Here is an 18114-nt window from a genome sequence, read left to right on the forward strand (position 1 = left end):
GGTGGCTCAGTTGGTTAAGCGACTGCCTTCGGCTCAGGTCATGATCCTGGAGTCCAGGGATCGAGTCCCACGTCGGGCTCCCTGATCAGCAGGGGGTCTGCTTCTCTCTCTGACCCTCCCCCCTCTCATGCTCTCTATCTCATTCTCTCTCTCTCAAATAAATAAATAAAATCTTTAAAAAAAACAAAAATTTTTTTAAAAAAAATAATAAAAAAATAAAATGTATTACAGCTTCATTCTCTTCTAGACAGAATACCAAATAAAACTTGCTGAGTCTCTAGCACGCATAAAGCAACATTCTGGCTACCCTGAGCATCATCAGGAAAGACGGGACCTGGTCCCTGCCTGCAAGAAACTCCCGAATCCACAAGGCAGAAGAGAAATGCAAGTGACTAGGGTCTAAGGAACCACACACTGAGAAGCCAGATGAACATAAATAACATAATTCCAATCCAAGTCTGGCTAAGCTGCTCGGGCATTTGACAAGAGCACACTCAGTAACCCCGTGCTGCTGGCAACAGGCACCGAGCAGGAGGGCAACGCTTAATAAACACTCTGGTTCGGAAGGGGAAAAGGAAGGAGCTGCGGAACGGTGAGTGCCGACATTGGGGAATAAAAAGGCTGCGAACTCCCATGTGAACAAAGGACTCCCTTAACAACAAAAACATCCATCCGATTAAACAACAGGCAAAGAACTTCAGACATTTCTCCAAAGAGACACAGATGGAAGAAGCACAAGATGCAAATGCAGTCTCAAAACTTAGAGCTCTTTGGGGCGCCTGGGCGGCTCAGTCATTAAGTGTCTGCCTTCGGCTCAGGTCATGGTCCCGGGGTCCTGGGATCGAGCCCCACATCGGGCTCCCTGCTCGGCGGGAAGCCTGCTTCTCCCTCTCCCACTCCCCCTGCTTGTGTTCCCTCTCTCGCTGTGTCTGTCAAATAAATAAATAAAATCTTTAAAACAAACAAACAAAAAACTTAGAGCTCTTTGCAGCATGGCACAAAATGATACATACGGCACAAATCCTCAAAATCCACTCCCACCTGATTTAGGTACATTTGGGGTAAAAAAACCTTTTTTCCCCCCAAAGAACCAATTACTGTATGTGACTACGGAACTTCATCTTCCACAAATTCATAGTCGGCTTGGTTTAATGTTCTTTAGAGCTTCTGCCACATTTTCAACTCCATCAGGTCAAAAAGAAGAGTTTATGAAAGCAGTCCCTTCCCCCCCCACCAACCCAGAAGGAGATTTCATTTGGCTCTAAAGCAGCTCCCTGTGATCTGTAGCTATGAGTTTCCCAAGGGGAAGACAACAGAAGGACACTGAGAGAAGATGCTTCTGGGAGCTGTGAAGAGTTGACAGAACTACCTCCTCCTGACAGTCAGAGACAAGGACTGGGGATGTGAAAAGCCAACACTGTCTTCTGTTGCATTCTGTCCTCTGCAGCTACTCTACACAAGATCTACCATCAGGGTGTGATATCTCACATACTGAGAAAACACTGTGCAGTTAACACAAATTTAAGAATTTACCTTAAAAAAAGAGAGAAAAAAGATGCTCAACATCAGTACCCCTTAGGGAAATGCCAATCAAAACCAAGAGATCCCACCTCACACCCACGAGGACAGCTACTAAAAACCACCACCCAGAGCGCTGGTACAGATGTAGCGAGACTGTGCCCCGGTGGTAGGAATGTGAAACGGTGCAGCCCCCCGTGGAAGAAGTATGGCGACTCCTTAAAAAAAGCTGAGAACAGAACTACCGTACGATCCAACAATTCCATTTCTGGGAACTGAAAGCAGTGTCCCGAAGACAGTGTCTGTACACTCGTGTTCACAGCAGCCTTATTCACAAGAGCCAGAGGTGGAAACCACCAAAGTGCCCACCAGTGCACGATGGAGCACACGCATACCACGGAGTGCTCCTCGGCTTTGAGGAGGAGGGAGGTTCTGACACGAGCCACGGGAACGGACCTTGAGGACACTACGCTAGGTACGATAAGCGAGCCACAAAGAGACAGATACTGTTTGATTCCACTTCTACGAGGAGATGAAATCCCTGAGGAGGCAAATTCATAGAAAGAGGTGGTAGAATGGCGGCTGCTGGGGGTTGAGGGGAAGGGGTAGGGGATCTGCTGTTTACTGTGTATGGTGTTTCAGTTTTGCAAGGTGAAAAAGTTCTGGAGACTGGCTGCACAATGCTTAATGCTATGCTTAATACTATTCAACTGCTGAAAAGTGGTTAAGATGGTAAATTTTACATTCTGTGTAACTTAACCACAATTCAACAAACATACAAACAGACGAGAGGCTATGAGCAGAGTGGAGATAGAGAAAGGGCAGGGAGGAACGTGACCATGACTTGCTGCACACAGGCCACCTTCAAACATGCAGAGAATCTCTCACCCTCGGCACTACTGACGCAGAAAGGGGACAGAGACGAGAAGGGGGCATGGGGCCCCGGCAAGGAAGAGGGCCCTCCCTCCTCAGATGCAGGGAGCAGGCGGGGACAGTGAAGGCCTGGGGATTCAGTGGGAGAGAATCTGAAGGAATACCCGCCCTACAGCTTTGTCCCCATTGGAGCAGAAATAAAGACCAAGGAGTCCGAGCAAGATTCAAGGTTGGCGCAGCCACAAAGGGAGCCCATTAGGGATTGACAGAAAGGCTGGTGAGCAGCACCGAAGGGCTCGTTAACTACTGGGTAACCAAGAACCTGAAAGCAGCCCGTGCCCAACCACTGGGGAGTGACAGAAGCAACGCCCGTGCGTCCGTTACAAGGAACAGACAACTGTGTGGGTGCACGGAAAACCCGTGGGAAATCACAGGACAAGAAAAACCGAAACCAAAATGGAAGTGTAGCCACGGTGCCGCACGAAGGGCACGTTTTTCATCAAGAGCTCTCCTCCGTGTTTTCTGAAACCACAGACAGTAGAAAACTGCAGTGGCAAAACCCAAAGCAAACCCAAACAGCCAAGTATTCCCTTGTTGGCTGCACAGCAAGAAAAGCAGCACGAGGTGGGAAGGACAGGGGAGTGAGTGAACACCCGTCAACCTCCACCGAGAGGCACCTGGTACCAGAAAGCCCATCAGAGCCTGGGGCGAGGACCTTCCCAGGATGGAGAGTGGCCTGGCTCTCTCGCCAGGGGAGGGTCACCTTGAAGAGCTGGCAGGCCGCCGCTGCCGCCTGCCGCTCGGCGTCGATCTTCTTGCTGCCATAGCCTTCGACCTCCACGCTCTTGGGCCACTTTATGTGGAGGGTGACTTTCTGGGGAGGAGAAGAGAGAATCAGGACCGTGGCCTTTCCAGACTGCAGAGCTGCCACACGTCACACAGGGTTGCTGTAGGCCTGATGGCAGCAGAGCCGAGTGCAAGCAGCACTCCATGCCCACGGCTAAGCCCCGTGAGGCTCTAACCAGCCCACCCTCAAGCCGTTCATCCCACCTCAAGTTGTTTTGCTTCTTCAAAGTGCCATGTTCTAGCCAGAGAGCAAGGTGGAACCCATCTTTATTATTAAAAATCTTCATTCAGAATGGTCTGCCTGCATGCTTCTGTGGGTCCCAGGACCTACGAGACTCTAGGAACAGGAATTTTTATCAACTCTGACCCTCTGCAGTCCCAGTTATTCAACAGGAACCAGAAACGGGGGTCAGTGCAGAAGCCGGTCATACCCAAGATGGGAACTCCTCACCTTATCTCCCCTGTGTTCCCTTTCTCTAAATCAGGCTCTTTTTTAGACCTAGCTTTGAGAGTCTCTGCTGGCCATTTTCAATTCACGAAACCCACTTTATGGGCTTCCCTGACAAAGAAACCTGAGGGAGAAAAGGGCAGCCAGCCTCTTTCCTGAGAGTCACACCAACATGTCTCCCAGCCACCAGTCAGTTTTACCTTTTTCTTCGGTCCATTCGTGTGCACGTAGACCAGTTTGTCTTTTGCATGTGAGATGCCGAGGGCTCTTCCAATTACACTGTTGAGAAGGTTTTTGGGCTGTGGGAACTCTTTTAATAGGTCCCTAGAAGCTAAGAAAATAAGAACAAAAGCATTACAGTTGCTCTTTTTCTTTTAAAAACTCCATGGGGTGTGTATCAGGACAACCCTGGGCTGGATACTGAGGATGTTGGCTCATGACCCCAAACCACCCAGGAGCATCTTGGTAAAGGAGGGAGGAATGGCTTCAGGGTTTACAGGGGACGGTAAACGTGCACGACCAGACCCACTTGCACAACCATTTCCTGAAGGAGAAGGACCAGTGAGCCACACACCACAGAGGAGAACCAGCCAGCATCCTCTCCCCCGTAAGCTCCTGATTTAATACATCAGCTACAGAAGCCGAGGCGGCAACAAACCCCCCTTGTCTGAAAGAAGGTACTGAACAAAAAACAAAACAAAACTCCACCACACACACAAACTGGAGATCAAGACAATGCAAGGCCCCTCCTAAAACAAACGACACACAAAAGGGAGGGTTGGTCCCAAAGTCTGAATACCAGGCCCTAGCTCTCAATTGCACCTCAACATCCTGCAAAAGGCCTCTTAGAGCCAGATTATATGTAGGGACATTGATCAGGGATCTCCACAGCTGAGACACAGGAAATAAGCTATTCCTTCCCCAAGTTCAAGTGGAATCAAGTGGAGGCAGGATGCATCAGACACCCTGAGAAGTAGCTCACTTTTTTTCACTTGTACTTTGGATTGATCCCAGAATACAAATGGGTGAGATGTCCAACTAGAGGCAGCTTGTGCCAGACACAAGGCTCAGCCAGGCCTTGAAGAAGCCTGCTGGGAGCAGCTAAAAACAGAAGTAAGGGCCCCAAAGCACCAAAGTGGCCCTTCAAGAGATGCAGGGTCAGAGACTGGCAGAGGAGATGGGGAAACCTTTTCATTCTCCACCCATAGTCTCTGGTGTTATATTTGGCTTTAAACCAGCTCTAAAAAGAAAAACTTTGTACACATGCCCCTGTACGCATCAGTCATAAATCACCCAGGGAGATTTTTCACCACAATGGCCACCCTGACCCCCAACAGGCACTTAAGAATGGTGGTCATGTTGGGGAAGCCTCTATTTTGACGAAGCTCCCCACAGGAGTCCTGATGTAACCCGAATCCTGGGTTGAGACTGTTTCCCTGGAGCAGATGACTGTGTCAACTGGCCAAGAAGGAGGATTCTGCCTGACTCTGTCTCCCTCTAAAGAACTTACAAAGCAACTGAGATTCAAGCAGTTAAGACTGGTATTTAAGTAGACTCAAAGGGCTTCCCACAGAGGGACCCAAAGTTAAGGAGCCCACTAGACCCCCAGGCACAACAGATGTGCACTGGTCCCCCCTCCAGCTCTACAGGAACGGAGGAGGTTGGCTCTCTATCCGTCATTCATAGGCAAGGATGCTCTCACCAGTCTCATTCCCCGCGCTATTCAGGAGACACAACGCTGGGAATCACTCTGTCTCTACCTCAAATCCTGAAGTACCAAGTGTAGTTTGGGCTCTTTTCCCACACTGGTGAGGGTGTGCTTACCCTTGATGCTCTAACCCTTGACCACCCATTCGGGCAGCAGGTGGATGTTTTCCTGTTGTCCCCCACGCCCTCGAGGTCCCGTGCCTCTCACCTATTCTTGCCTGGTGCAGGCGCTCCGGTCCCCGAACCTCCGCGCCCGGGGTCCATTTGGGCCTGTGCCACACTGAGCTTTACAACAGCAGCGCTGCGGCCCGCCAGCGGCCGGCGGTCTCGGCCACTAGCGGAGAGGGGCCCCGGCCCGCCAGGCCCGGCCCAGGCCCGCGCCCCCAGCTCTGCCAGCCCCGGCAGCCAAGGACGTCGCGGCGTGGCCGCCCCGACCCTCACCGTTCACCATGCTTCCGTCGCCTTCCCCGGGGCCGCTAGGGGCTACCCCTGCCTCGGCGGCCTCCTTTGTGCGATCGGGGTGGGCGCAGCCTGACGAGAGGCCGCGCGAGCGTCCCTGTCGCCCGCTAGCGCGGGGGCCCGGCGGTCGCAGGCGTGGAGACACGCCGGCAGCCAGCGCCATGAGCCTCCTGGCGGCCGCCATCGCGCTCCCGCCGACGCCCGCGGGCCCGGAGCCGGGAAGGGAAGGGCGGAAGGGCGGGAGCAGCGGCCCGCGCGCCCCCTGGCGGCCGGGAGGACCGGGGACAGGGGCCAGCCGAGGCGGTCCCAGCGCCCGGGTTCCTCAGCAGGGGCCTCCCGCGTCCTGGGCTTGTCACCTGGCGGGCAGCCTGGAACGGCTGGCACCCAGCTGAATTCACTGCCCCGGCAAAGCCAAACCCACAGATCCGTCGTCTGAATCGGGGGCAAGAAGACGGAAAGGGACTTTTTGGGAAAAGTTCAGGCCTTAGCTCAATCAACGTCCATCCAAGGAGATGAACTCCAGGTTCCCTCTAGGTCCCACCCATTGCTCATAAATACCTCTCACATGCCCTGGCAAATTGGTTTGCACTCCAGACGGAAGAGGGAGGATAACCACTAAACCAGGGCACCCCCAACTCATTTCATGGCTTACAAAGTAAACCTGATGACGAATCTGGATCTGGGACAGGCAAGACCTCCTGAACATAAGCAGACCACTTTCAATTCCAGGGCTGGAGTCAAAGTTGAAAAATACCAGACTTGGATAACGTGCCCAAGAACTGAGCTGGTCCAGCAGTGTGAATCTGAAGCTGCTGCTCCTTACTTGTTTGAAAGCCAAATGGGATTCTATTTCCAAACTACTATGCCTGGGTTCTAGCCAGGCTCGCTCCCCTTCTGCCTCGTATGGCATTGAGGAACAGAAATTTGGCTCAGCTGGGTTTAATAGAGTCTGCATGTTGGGGCAGCAACAGCAAGGGGCTTGGTTAGAGGTTGGCAGTGCAGCTGGGGATACACTGGGAGGGAGGGTTTTGTTTGTGTGTTTGTTTTATAATTCTAGATCTGACTCTGAAGACTCCTGGAGAGCTTGTGAAAACATTGCTGGGAGCCACCCCCAAGTTTCTTACTCATTAGGTCTGGAGTGGAGCCCAGGAATCTGCATTTTTAACAAGTTCCCAGATGATAATGAGACTGCTGGTCTGGGACCTCACTCAGAACTGCTGGCCTATGGCAAGAACATAGCCTATGAGTCCTAATACTTGGGCTTAGTCCAAGCTCTGTCACTTGCCAGCTGTGAACCTTGGGCAGTTTCATCAGTTGGGAAAATGAGGACATACTTGATCTCATTTGGTACAACTGTGATCAGGATAAACTGGGAATGTCTGGAAGGCGGCTCTACAGAGTGCTTTGTTAGAGAAGCCCCTCCACTGAGGTCTGAGACAACAGACCCGGGGCAGGATGGGGCAGCTTCAACTCCCACTCCTCTATTCCCTCCTCAGTGGGCTTTTAGCAGGAAAGGGGCAAAAGGGAAGGTGACCTTGGCGGCAGTGATCTGACCTCCCAAGGGGACACCACCATCTGTATCAAACGCCCTTATCCAGATCATTCACCTTGGGATGGTGAGACCCTTGGGGCATAATGTGATTTCACAATGGCTTTGACTTTGGCCAAGTGTCACTCTAACTGGCCAAAAGCCAAAGCATCCACCCAGCTTCAGGGTAGTTTTCAAGGACTGTTAGCAGCCCAAATTCCCTCAAAAGAATCTAGAAGCTTACCAAGCCTGATAATGGCATTAGGGGCTGAGGCCAAATTTTGAAAATGGTGGTGTCTGAAAGCTGAAGGAGACAAAAGCCTAGACAGAAAGCCCCCCACCCCCTCACCCCCCTGGAAAGCAGGGCCTGGGCCCATCATGGTGCTGCAGCAAGTCCTCAGTATAGCACTCTGTTCGACAGCCACTTAGGCTAAGGTCGGAATGCTCTGATTTTTTGGATCTGCTCCCAAAGGGGCCAAAGTGGAGGGACAGACACAAATCAAGACTGACCATGAGTTGTTAACTGGTCAAGCAGGGTGATAAGTACTTGGGGTTCACCATATTATTTTCTCTATTTTATTAAATGTATTTCAAACAGATGTCTGAAATTTTATGTTTAAAAAAAAGCATCATGTGATGCCAACCAACTAGTTGATTCTCAGGGAGCTCCTTGACCCCCTTTCCTATTTCATTTACTGCATTTGGGCTCTAACAGTTGGTATCACCTTGAGCAACTATTTCACTTCCACAAACCTCACTGCCTCTTATAAAATGAGGGCATCTCTTACACTGGATCTTAAAAACTTTCTGGTTTTGTGATCTTCTCCCCATTGGTCCAGAGCAGGGGTTGCCAAACTACAGCCTGCAGACCAAATCCACCCACTGCCAGTTTTTATAAATAAAGTTTTATTGGAACACAGCTCTGCTCATTGTTTGTGTATTATCTATCACTGCTTTCACACTGCAATGGCACAGTGAAGGAGCTGCAAAAGAAACCATATGGCCCAGAAAGCCTAGAATATGTATTTTGTGACCCTTAAAGAAAGTTTGCCGACTCCTGCCTTAGAGAATTTTGAAGAAAGTTAGAAGGGCTCAGGTATGCCCTCTTCCTTTCCACCAATATTAAAGACTTCTCCTCCACTCTCCATTCTTTGGGGAGAGAAAGTTGACTCCTTTGCCTGTGAAAAGGAAGAAACTTTTGGGAAAAAAAAAAAAAAAGAAATGTTTTACTGGCTCAGGGATCTCTCCATTCATTTCTCAATCAAGCACAACATCTGGTACTAAATGTGCTAAACAACAACATCAGGGAGTGTGGAATTAAAGTGTGAAGGATCTGCTGAATACACAAGAGGATGTTTTAGGACCCTAAACTTTAGAGGTCCCAGGAGAAAGGAACAAGAGGAAGCCCAAGATAGTCTAGACTTGGGGGAGACTGGAGAATTTCTGGGGGTGGGGGTAGTGACAGGGAGCATCTCAGTCAACATTCTGTCAGTGTCTTCAACCACAGTTAGATTTTGTGGATGGTCAAAATGGCAAGACATGGTCCCCTTGGCTGGCAACGAGAAAGGCAAAGGGATCTGCAGGAGCCAGGTGGCCACCCGGACCACTCTATGCATCCTCAGAGCTTTTCTGTCCACATCCGTAAAGCCACAGGGTCCCTTGAGGTAAACCACCATACCAAGAAGAGGGGACACATGTGCATGAGGGAATGGACAGGAGGGACTAGTCCTAGGAAGGATCCTGCCAGAAGGGCTGTTATTCCACATTGCTTTCCGGTGCTCTAGGTCTCAGATCAGGGTGGGTGGGAAAGATCGACAGAAGAGGCTCTGAATTTCCTCACCCTTTACCAAGGAGGCCTTGGTAAGAGGCTGGCGGTAGAGTGGGGGGAGACTGGCAAAGGAGGTGAGAGTTTGTTCCAATTCCAAATCTGACTCTGATAGGCACTGTAACCTATTCAAGTGGCCACCATTTTGTGAGCGCTGTCTTCCTATCTGAACACCAGAGAGACTGTTTCTGCCACACACACTTCCTTCTAAAGGCAGAGGCACCAGCGAAGTCACTAGGGAATCAGAAAGCATGGCAGAAAGGCCCAACAGTCATGTGTGCACTAAAAGGTCTGTTGCTTCTGGGATGAAGAAATGGAGGCAAGAACCCTTTTTAGGTTGAGAGAGAGAGAGAGGAGGCAAAGATGCATACACCCATGGATGCCTCCTGGAGGCGCAGCTGTGAGGAGACAATCAGGCTGGGGGGGGGGCGGGGGGGCCCTGAGCTCCACCAGGGAAGACAGTGCGGGGACTGTCCCCCACCAGGAGCGGCTGCCCCCCCCAAGTACAGCAGCCTTCTCCCCTGCATGTACTCAAGGAGGCACTGCCTAGTCGTGCTGCCTGGTTCATCCCACCTAACCATCTTTAAGCTTAGCCAAAGCACATCTGACACTCTCAGAGCCACTCACCTGCCATGTTGGAAATGTTAACGTTCAGCCTTTTCGAGTTACAGGGCATTTTAAGAAAGAAAAAAAAAAGGGCAATCAACTCTTGTTTTGGCAACGGTAGGGGGTGGCATTTCTTTAACACCTAAGTCAAATGGTCAGAGGGGCTGGAAGTCTCTCTTTCCATGCTGCTGTCTGGAGTCGGGGCCACTGCAGCAGGAAGGCATTGCGTGTGGACACAGCGTGGGAACAGGGCAGCAGCGTGGGCTGCAGAAACTGAGGTGCTCTGTGCTCCCCGACCCTTCCTGAACTCTTGACCTTCAAAGCACTTTACAGACAGAACCTAAAGTGGACATGCTGTCTCCACATGAGGCGAAGACTCTATGACCTAAAATAGTGTTCTTCCGCTAGGCAACTGGGATCGGGGTGTGAACAGACAGCCAACGGGGCAAGAGGGGCGGCTGTCGGAGGACAAACAAGAAGCCACCAGGAGCACTGGTCTTAGCAGACCTGGAAAAGATCTAAGTCTGAGGGAGGAGCGGAGACACTCACAGGCAGCGATGCTTCCCTGGGTCCCATTACTGGCCCTATCCCTGGGTACCAGTGGAACCTGAGGGGAGCGATCACCTGTCTGGGTGCTCTGACATCCTCCCCAATCAAAAGGAGAGCCTACCCTGCCAAATGGACTGAGAGACAGATTTTAATGTCAGTAAAGTGCTTTGAGGAGCTGGGGGGGGGGGGGGGGAGGTGAGGAGGGGATCTGCCAGGCATCCCCAGAGCCTCCAAGCTGGAGGACACGGGGCATGGGCGAGGGTTCTCAGTTCTGGCCCTGCTACAGGCACCCTGTGCTTTCTGAACCGCCTGAGCCAGGGACCGCCTAGAAGATCTAAGCCCTGCAGATTCTGGTGCTGGTGCTGAACACCCAGACTGAGCCTAGGCTGTATGCCTGGTCACACGAGGAAGCCCGAGGAGACCACGGGGTCTAAGCCAGGGGGCCAAGGCTCATAAAATAACCCAGACCTTTCCAAATGATCTCCCCCTGAGGGTTCCAACAGCTCCGCCAGCCCCACTCCTCCTCTCTTGCTTTCCAGAGGACCGTGACCCTGGCACCCAGGCTCCCACTGCCACCCGCCTCCCCACAGACCCTGGACCAAGCTGATGCTGGAGGCAAGGCTCCTCCCTTACCTCGAGAGATGGTCCCTCCAGGGGCAGGGTTGACACACATGGGTGGAAGGCGGGGTGGGGGAAGTTTGCACTGACGCTGCCTGTGCTGGGCCCGATCTGGGGAAAGAGAGAGGGCATCAAGGTGGCATGTTCTCACACCTCACAGTTACAGACCCCTGGCCTGACTCACCCCAGAGTGTCTGGGAGGAGCTCTGGGCAGCAGGGCTGCCGGGTTGTACGTGCAGCCAGTCACAGGCTCTGAGAAACAGTCCCACAAATCCCACACAGAAAGAAGGCAATTGTCTTACGTAGATAGGATACACAACAAATTTGTAGAGATCCCTTCCTGACTCTCAAAACAGCCCTCAAACTATCCCTGTTCCCTGAGCCACCTTGGGGGAGTCAAACACCCATCCCACTTCCTTCTCTATAGTCGTGAGTGGTGAGGATCAAACAAGAAAACAGTTGAAAACTGGAAAACCATGGTACCATGTAAATCCCCTTGTCTGTCTTCTGCTTATGGTAGCTATCCCTGGGTCTGCTCTTGGTTCCCAGATGGCCATTTTAGCAACCAGGTCTCAAATTACTCTGTCCCTCTAAGAAATGGGCAAGAAAAGGACCAACTGACTGTTGGGGTCCTCCCTAAGCCAAGACCAGCCTTCTCTCTCCATAAAAGTCAATGGTTTGCCATTCCAAATACTTCCATTCATTTGGAGACTAAATACTACTTATCAGTGACCCATAAAGTATGTTTTTAAGAAGTTCCAAAACTTTGATATGCATGAACATCACTTTTGCACGGGGAGGTGGGATTGTACAAGGAAGTAAGGTTCACATGTCGAACACCACCTACGTGGTGAAGACATCACCGAATCACTGGGTCTGGGGGGGGGGAAGGTACATGAGCTCTCTGCTCTCTTTGCCCCACTGGTTTCAATATGATAAACGGGGCAGGAGAGGAACAGGGAGAGACACCCACCCACACGACACACTTGAGCAACATTCTGTTCTGCTACCATCATGTCCATTTCCATAATGCAAATTGGCTCATATGTAATTGGTACATGAGGAAATGGTATCAGTAAAACATGAGAACCCTCAGGTCAAATGTGATTTTTCTAAAGCAAGGGAACTGAAACAGCAAAGATAGAACTATAATTTTCAACAAGAAAATAAAAGACCCTTTTATATATATGTATACGTACATATATATATAATATGCAGTCCCTGCAGCGAGGTCCTCCTCCCCCACACTACCAGCTGCACGCGTACCTTCTTGGCAGCCCCACGGGCTCAGAGCCCCCCTGCCCCCCGCGCGGCCTCGGCACTGCCAGCTCTGTGCCCGTGGGAACACGTCCTGCACATTTTTAGCATTACACTGCGCCGCCAGTCTCGGCTGTCCACAGCATCCTCCCAGGCGACAGCGACTGCCGTCGGCACACTCGGGCCATCTAGCTGCGCTGTACCGCCTCGGCTCTGTTTCTCCCACGAGCCCTCTTATGATATGAGAGGTGTGTGATTCTGCAGAAAACACGTCCAGTGTTACGGCAGAAATGCCTGTAGGGTCTTCTGGAACAAAGTGCCTAGGATCAAGGTTTATCTTGAAACTAAGGTGGAAAATGACCAGCTCAACCTCACCAGTCCTGTTTGAGAAGGGCTCTCATTCATAACTAGGGATGCTGGATTGAAAAAAAAAAGAAATAAATGATTTGGGGCACCTGGTGGCTCAGTCATTAAGCATCTGCCTTCGGCTCAGGTCATGATCCCAGGGTTCTGGGATCGAGCCCTGCATCGGTCTCCCTGCTCGGCGGGAAGCCTGCCTCTCCCTCTCCCACTCCCCCTGCTTGTGTTCCCTCTCTCACTGTGTCTCTCTCTGCCAAATAAATAAATAAATAGATCTTTAAAAAAAAAAGAAAGAAAGAAATGATTTGATGATTATTTGTTTCCTTAAGCATTTTCAGTAACTGGGACGGGGAGAAGTGAGCCCTCTTCTGACCATGGAGCTGGAGGAAAATGGCACATTCTTGCTGTTGATCTAGTGTTTTTCCAAGTTTTGTGCTGACTGTAGAAGACTCAGCTTGCTCTCTTTGGCCTGATCCTGATGGCATTACCTCCAAGAGACAAGAAACTTGTGTTAAGAAGCCAGCAAAGGCAGTAACAGGCCACTTACCAGGCACACGAGCGCGCTAGTTGGGCGGGGCGGGCTGCTCCGCTGAATCACGTAAGAGGAAAGATGGCAGCCACAGACCCAGCGGGCCACGGTCCACAAAGCTGCAGGGAACTGCTCTAGCTCGTACCTTCAGAAGCATCCAGTGGCCCGCCCCACTGAGACTCTAAGCGCCGGAGTGCAAGAAAGCATCTCTGACACGGAGCTGTCTCCACACCAGTGTCTCCCACACAGGTGCTCACTCGCGCAGCCGCACAGCACACCGCACGCTAAGGCCAGGCTGTCACTCTCTGGCAAAACACCAGCTGCAGGGATGCACCCCAGAGAGATCCATCTACTCACATTTAGCAAGGGCCTGCCGATTCAAGACTAAGGGCTGGAGACAGACCACAGCCAAGTGCTTTTCCTATATCATCTCTAATCTTCGTTATACCTCTGAATATAGGGGCTGGGGAACGGGATCAGGTAAGTTAATACCTTGCTAGTGTTAATGGGGATGAGATATGAACCCCAGAGAGTCTGACTCAAGCTTGACACCATGTGACATTTCCCCTCAGGATTCATGACACCTTAGGGAGCTCATAATCTCATCATGAGGAGCAAAGAAACATAAAAACTAGATAAGAGATAAAGAACAGTCCTATAGGACAATAAAAATGTCACAAGGCCACACATGACCAATTGCTGAGGTCATGGTGCAAACCACAAGTGATACTAGCATTCAGAAGACAGGAAAGGGCATTCAGCCTTATAGTCAGAAAAGAGGGCGCCTGGGTGGCTCAGATGGTTAAGCGTCTGCCTTCGGCTCAGGTCATGATCCTGGAGTCCCGGGATCGAGTCCCGCATCGGGCTCCCTGCTTGGCGGGGAGTCTGCTTCTCCTCCCTCTGACCCTCCTCCCTCTCCTGCTCTCTGTCTCTCGTTCTCTCTCTCTCAAATAAAAAAAAAAAAAAAAAATCTTTAAAAAAAAAAATATAAAAAAAAAAAAAAAAAGAAAAGGTAGGTTTGCCTGAAGGAAAGGCAGTAAATTCTTTCTGATTAACGGTTTTCCCTGAGACCTTCAAGCATAAGATGGTTGTTGGTAAGAATATAACACTTACCTGTGTGGAAAGCAAGGCCCCAAATCAGACTATGTCTGATTATTATGTCCTGAAGCTACTTAATACCACAGACTGTGAATTTACCAGGTGTCAGGCCCTGTTCTAAGCTCTTTATATGTATTAACTCATCTGATCCTTAGAACAACCCTGTAACGCAGATACTAAGGTCCGACCTACTTACATCATGAGGAAATGAAGGCACAGAGGCCCAATCACCTGCCTCCAGCCTTGGCCAGCAAGGGTGCAGGAGTATGATGTGAACCAGGCATCTGGCTTCAGAATTTTTGCACAGTGAGGCTATGTTGACTCCCATGAAACTGAATGCTAACAACATCACCCCTGACGAAAAGCCTCTCGAACAAATCAATCCCCAGCCTAGAAAGAAAATCACAAATGCTCTAAAGGAATTTTGCCACAACTCTCTCCCCTGGTACCATCTCCCTATCACGTGGGAGTGAAATAACACAGAAAAAATGAGGATTATGATTTTTACTGGGCTCTCCATCTCTTTACAAAATCAGTGCTGTTCATTCAGACACTCCCACCATCAGAGAACCTATTTTCATCCAACTTTCACAAGTGGGTGGACAACAAAGCCCACTGATTAATAAGTAAACACAAAGTGTACTTAATTTTCAGCTCAAAATATGCTGTTTGCACTAATCTCAAACCCAATATTTCCAGTCAGTTAACCAATGAAACCAGGACGATAGAGATTAATTTCTTCACGCACTATGAAAACAGTCGAAGTGGCTAAAAACAAACAAGGAGGGGGCGCCTGAGTGGCTCAATCAGTTAAGCGTCTGCCTTCAGCTCAGGTCATGATCACAGGGTCCTGGGATCGAGCCCCACATCGGGCTCCCTGCTCATCGGGGAGCCTGCTTCTCCCTCTCCCTCTGCTGCTCTCCCCTGCTTCTGCTCTCTCCTCTCTCTCTGTCAAATAAACAAAATCTTTAAAAAACAAACAAACAAATAAGGAGGCAGGAAGAGGCTGTTCTGAGTGCCCTGGTACATCCAGCCCTCCTTCTGACCCCATTCAACAGGACACCACTCAGCCAAGGTTTTCCAGGCCTCTAGGAACATAAGTGGGGGAGGAGCCACCATGGGCAGGAAGACCTTTTTTCTTTTTTTTTTGGTAGGCTCCATACCCTGTGGGGAACCCAACATGGGGTTCAAACTCACCACCCTGAGATCAAGAGTCACATGCTCTACTGACTGAGCCAGCCCGAGGCCCCCAGGGAAGGACCTTTTAAATCAGCGGTTATGGAAGGTCTATTATGGTTCTCACTGATTTGTAAAATATGCTCAAAAAGGAGTCTCACAGTCAGCATCAACACAGGTAACAGGCCTGCTACTCACTGGTCCCTTAGAGGAGGAAAGTCATGCTCCTAAGATACGCAAAGCCCTCTGGAATGTGGTCCTTGAAGGCTTCCCCAGCTATAGCACTCCGTGTAAGCAGGAATGAATGCTACCCTACAGCCCAGCCATGGCTCAATTCTGCCATTGCTTACACAATCCTCTGACCCCAGCTGCCGGAGAGCACGGGTTCCAAAACTTGCCACAGTTTCTATGACCACTAATATAGCAATGACTCAATCGACCTTCCCCAGCGTTTGCTGAGGCCTACCCCGTGCAGAAGGCTGTGCCAGGTGTCACAGATGATAAAGGAGCACGACAGGCCCTGGCTTCAGGGAGCTTCTAGTCTAGAGATACGACAATTAGTTTAGAACAGACTAAGCGCAAGAAAGTCCAGACACGGTGCTGAGGAAAATCAGAGAGAGGAGAGAGACTGCCTTTGGCTGATAGAATCAGCAATGGTTCATGGAGGAAATGGTGTAAAACACTGACTTAGAAAAACAGATGGGAATCCAATGAGCAGCGAGTACATGTGAGAGGATATTCAGGGGGAGGGGCAGCAAACAAACAGAGGGACTCGGCCAAGGAGTCAGCCCCAGGTCGTAAGCACCGTGCAAGGGGAAGGCAGAGAAAGGACTCTGGTAAGTCATGCAAAGAAGGGGTCTAAGGGCTCCACAATGGTAAGGGATCTCCGCAGCTCTCACAGCTGCCCATCACACGGAGGGAGGGCATGAGGTCACAAGCACAGCTCCGTTCTTACCTTTTCTGAATGAGTCCAGGCTGAACATTTCTGGCCAGGAGGGAAGGCTGGAATCCTAAAAAGGAGGGTCGAGAGGCAATGGTTACTATTCTTGGTCCAGGATCCCGCAGAGAAGACTTCAATAACACAGACAGCGCTGTCCAGAAGGCGAGAAAAATGAAGCTTTTCACTAATGAGCCCCAACTGCTGCTCCCAGTCGTAAGGATGGAAGGGCCAACTATGGCTTTATTACAGGGCTTTGTTTCTTTCTCATTGAGAGCTTTCTTCTTTTTTCTGTCCTAAACTCCCTGAACCCTGCTCAACAGAACGAAATACATTTCATCCGGAGAGACATATTTCCACCTCATCACAATACTTGCAATTTTCCTGGGACTTCTGGGAAGAAAGGAAATTCTAAATGGACCCCTTTTCTCATGTGGCAGCAGCAAGCGTGACTGATGATTACCCTATGGACAAACTAGTTTACGGGGCTTTCACAAAACCCAGTCAAGCCCCTAGAGATGGGACTTGACGGCAGTATCAAAGAGTAACTGTATTGTAATTCAAAATAAAAAGCTTTTCATGGTGGAGTCTATTAAATAACAAATATTAAGTTAAAGTTCAACTGTTGGACAAAAAGTGTTGGTACATTTTGTTCATTTAACTGAGGAGTATACCTAGAACCTTAAAACATACACACACAGAGAGATAAGTAACACCTCTGCTTAATGATTTTGTTTAAAAAAAAAAACCACTCAAACTCACTTATAGATGTTTTTAAGAATGTAGTAGTACTCCTGTGTTGGTGCAGTAACCTTATGTGGCCTCAGTTTAAAAACATCTACACACTGTGGGGCGCCTGGGTGGCTCAGTCGGTTAAGCATCTGTCTTCGGCTCAGGTCATGATCTCAGGGTCCTGGGATCGAGCCCCACGTCGGGCTCCCTGCTCAGTGGGGTATCTGCTCCTCCCTTTCCTTCTGCCCCTCCTCCTGCTCATGCTCTCTCTCAAATAAATAAACAAAATCCTTTTTAAAAATTAAAAAACAAAAACATCTACACAATGTTTTAGCAAACCAGGATAATGTCCAATATTACAAGGAGTCTAATAGGGCCTATACTCCTGCTCCTGACTGCTTTTCCGTCTAATTCTCAAATGGCGGGGAAATGGAGGTGGAGGGATGACCTGGGGCCGAATCTTTCAGGTCCATAGCAGGTCTGCCCTGATGGCCTCCTCTCCCCCAGGGATGCCAGAAATTTCAGCCAATAGGATATGGTAGCTCAGAGGGAAAACTTCAATACAATATCAAAAATGATACAATTCACTTTAAGAAGTTATATTCTATAGACTCCTTCTTTCCAAATTTTTTTAAAAAGGGTATAATTTGAGATTCTAATCTTAAAGAAAAACTGAATACTATAAAATCTAAACCATCTGGGGCTCCTGGGTGGCTCAGTCGGTTAAGCGTCTGCCTTTGGCTCAGGTCATGATCCCAGGGTCCTGGGATCGAGTCCCACATCGGGCTCCCTGCTCAGCGGGGAGCCTGCTTCTCCCTCTCCCACTCCCCCTGCTTGTGTTCCCTCTCTCGCTGTGTCTCTCTCTGTCAAATAAATAAATAAAATCTTAAAAAAAAAAAAATCTAAACCATCTAAGTGATTATTATTTGAGAGACAATACTTTCTTCCTAAGAAAGAGTAAATTAATTTGCTTGTAAACAGACTGCTCTGCTTTTAAAAAGTCCCCGACCCTCTCCAAGGCTCACATAACACTATCTTTTCCTGTATC

The 18114-nt window shown here is 49.9% G+C and overlaps 1 protein-coding gene across 5 annotated transcripts in view; it reads right to left on the reverse strand.

Annotated features, from left to right (window-relative positions):
* DHX30 (DExH-box helicase 30) overlaps positions 1–18114 on the reverse strand; it is a 29308-nt gene that overhangs the window by 8782 nt on the left and 2412 nt on the right. For 2 of the 5 annotated variants that reach the window (XM_021687063.1, XM_021687060.1), the window contains exons 3-6: positions 16353–16407; positions 10993–11088; positions 3886–4016; positions 3155–3265 (exon numbers count right to left, since the gene is read on the reverse strand). In XM_021687063.1, coding sequence (XP_021542738.1) covers positions 3155–3265; positions 3886–4016; positions 10993–11088; positions 16353–16380 — 366 coding nt within the window. In that variant the 5' untranslated portion in view covers positions 16381–16407. Of the gene's footprint in view, positions 1–3154; positions 3266–3885; positions 4017–5833; positions 6036–9831; positions 9861–10992; positions 11089–16352; positions 16408–17514; positions 17602–18114 lie in introns of those variants that run through there. The other 3 variants (XM_021687061.1, XM_021687062.1, XM_021687059.1) reach the window with 3 other exon arrangements.

This window comes from Neomonachus schauinslandi, chromosome 1, assembly GCF_002201575.2.
Source record: "Neomonachus schauinslandi chromosome 1, ASM220157v2, whole genome shotgun sequence".
Lineage (NCBI taxonomy): Eukaryota > Metazoa > Chordata > Mammalia > Carnivora > Phocidae > Neomonachus > Neomonachus schauinslandi.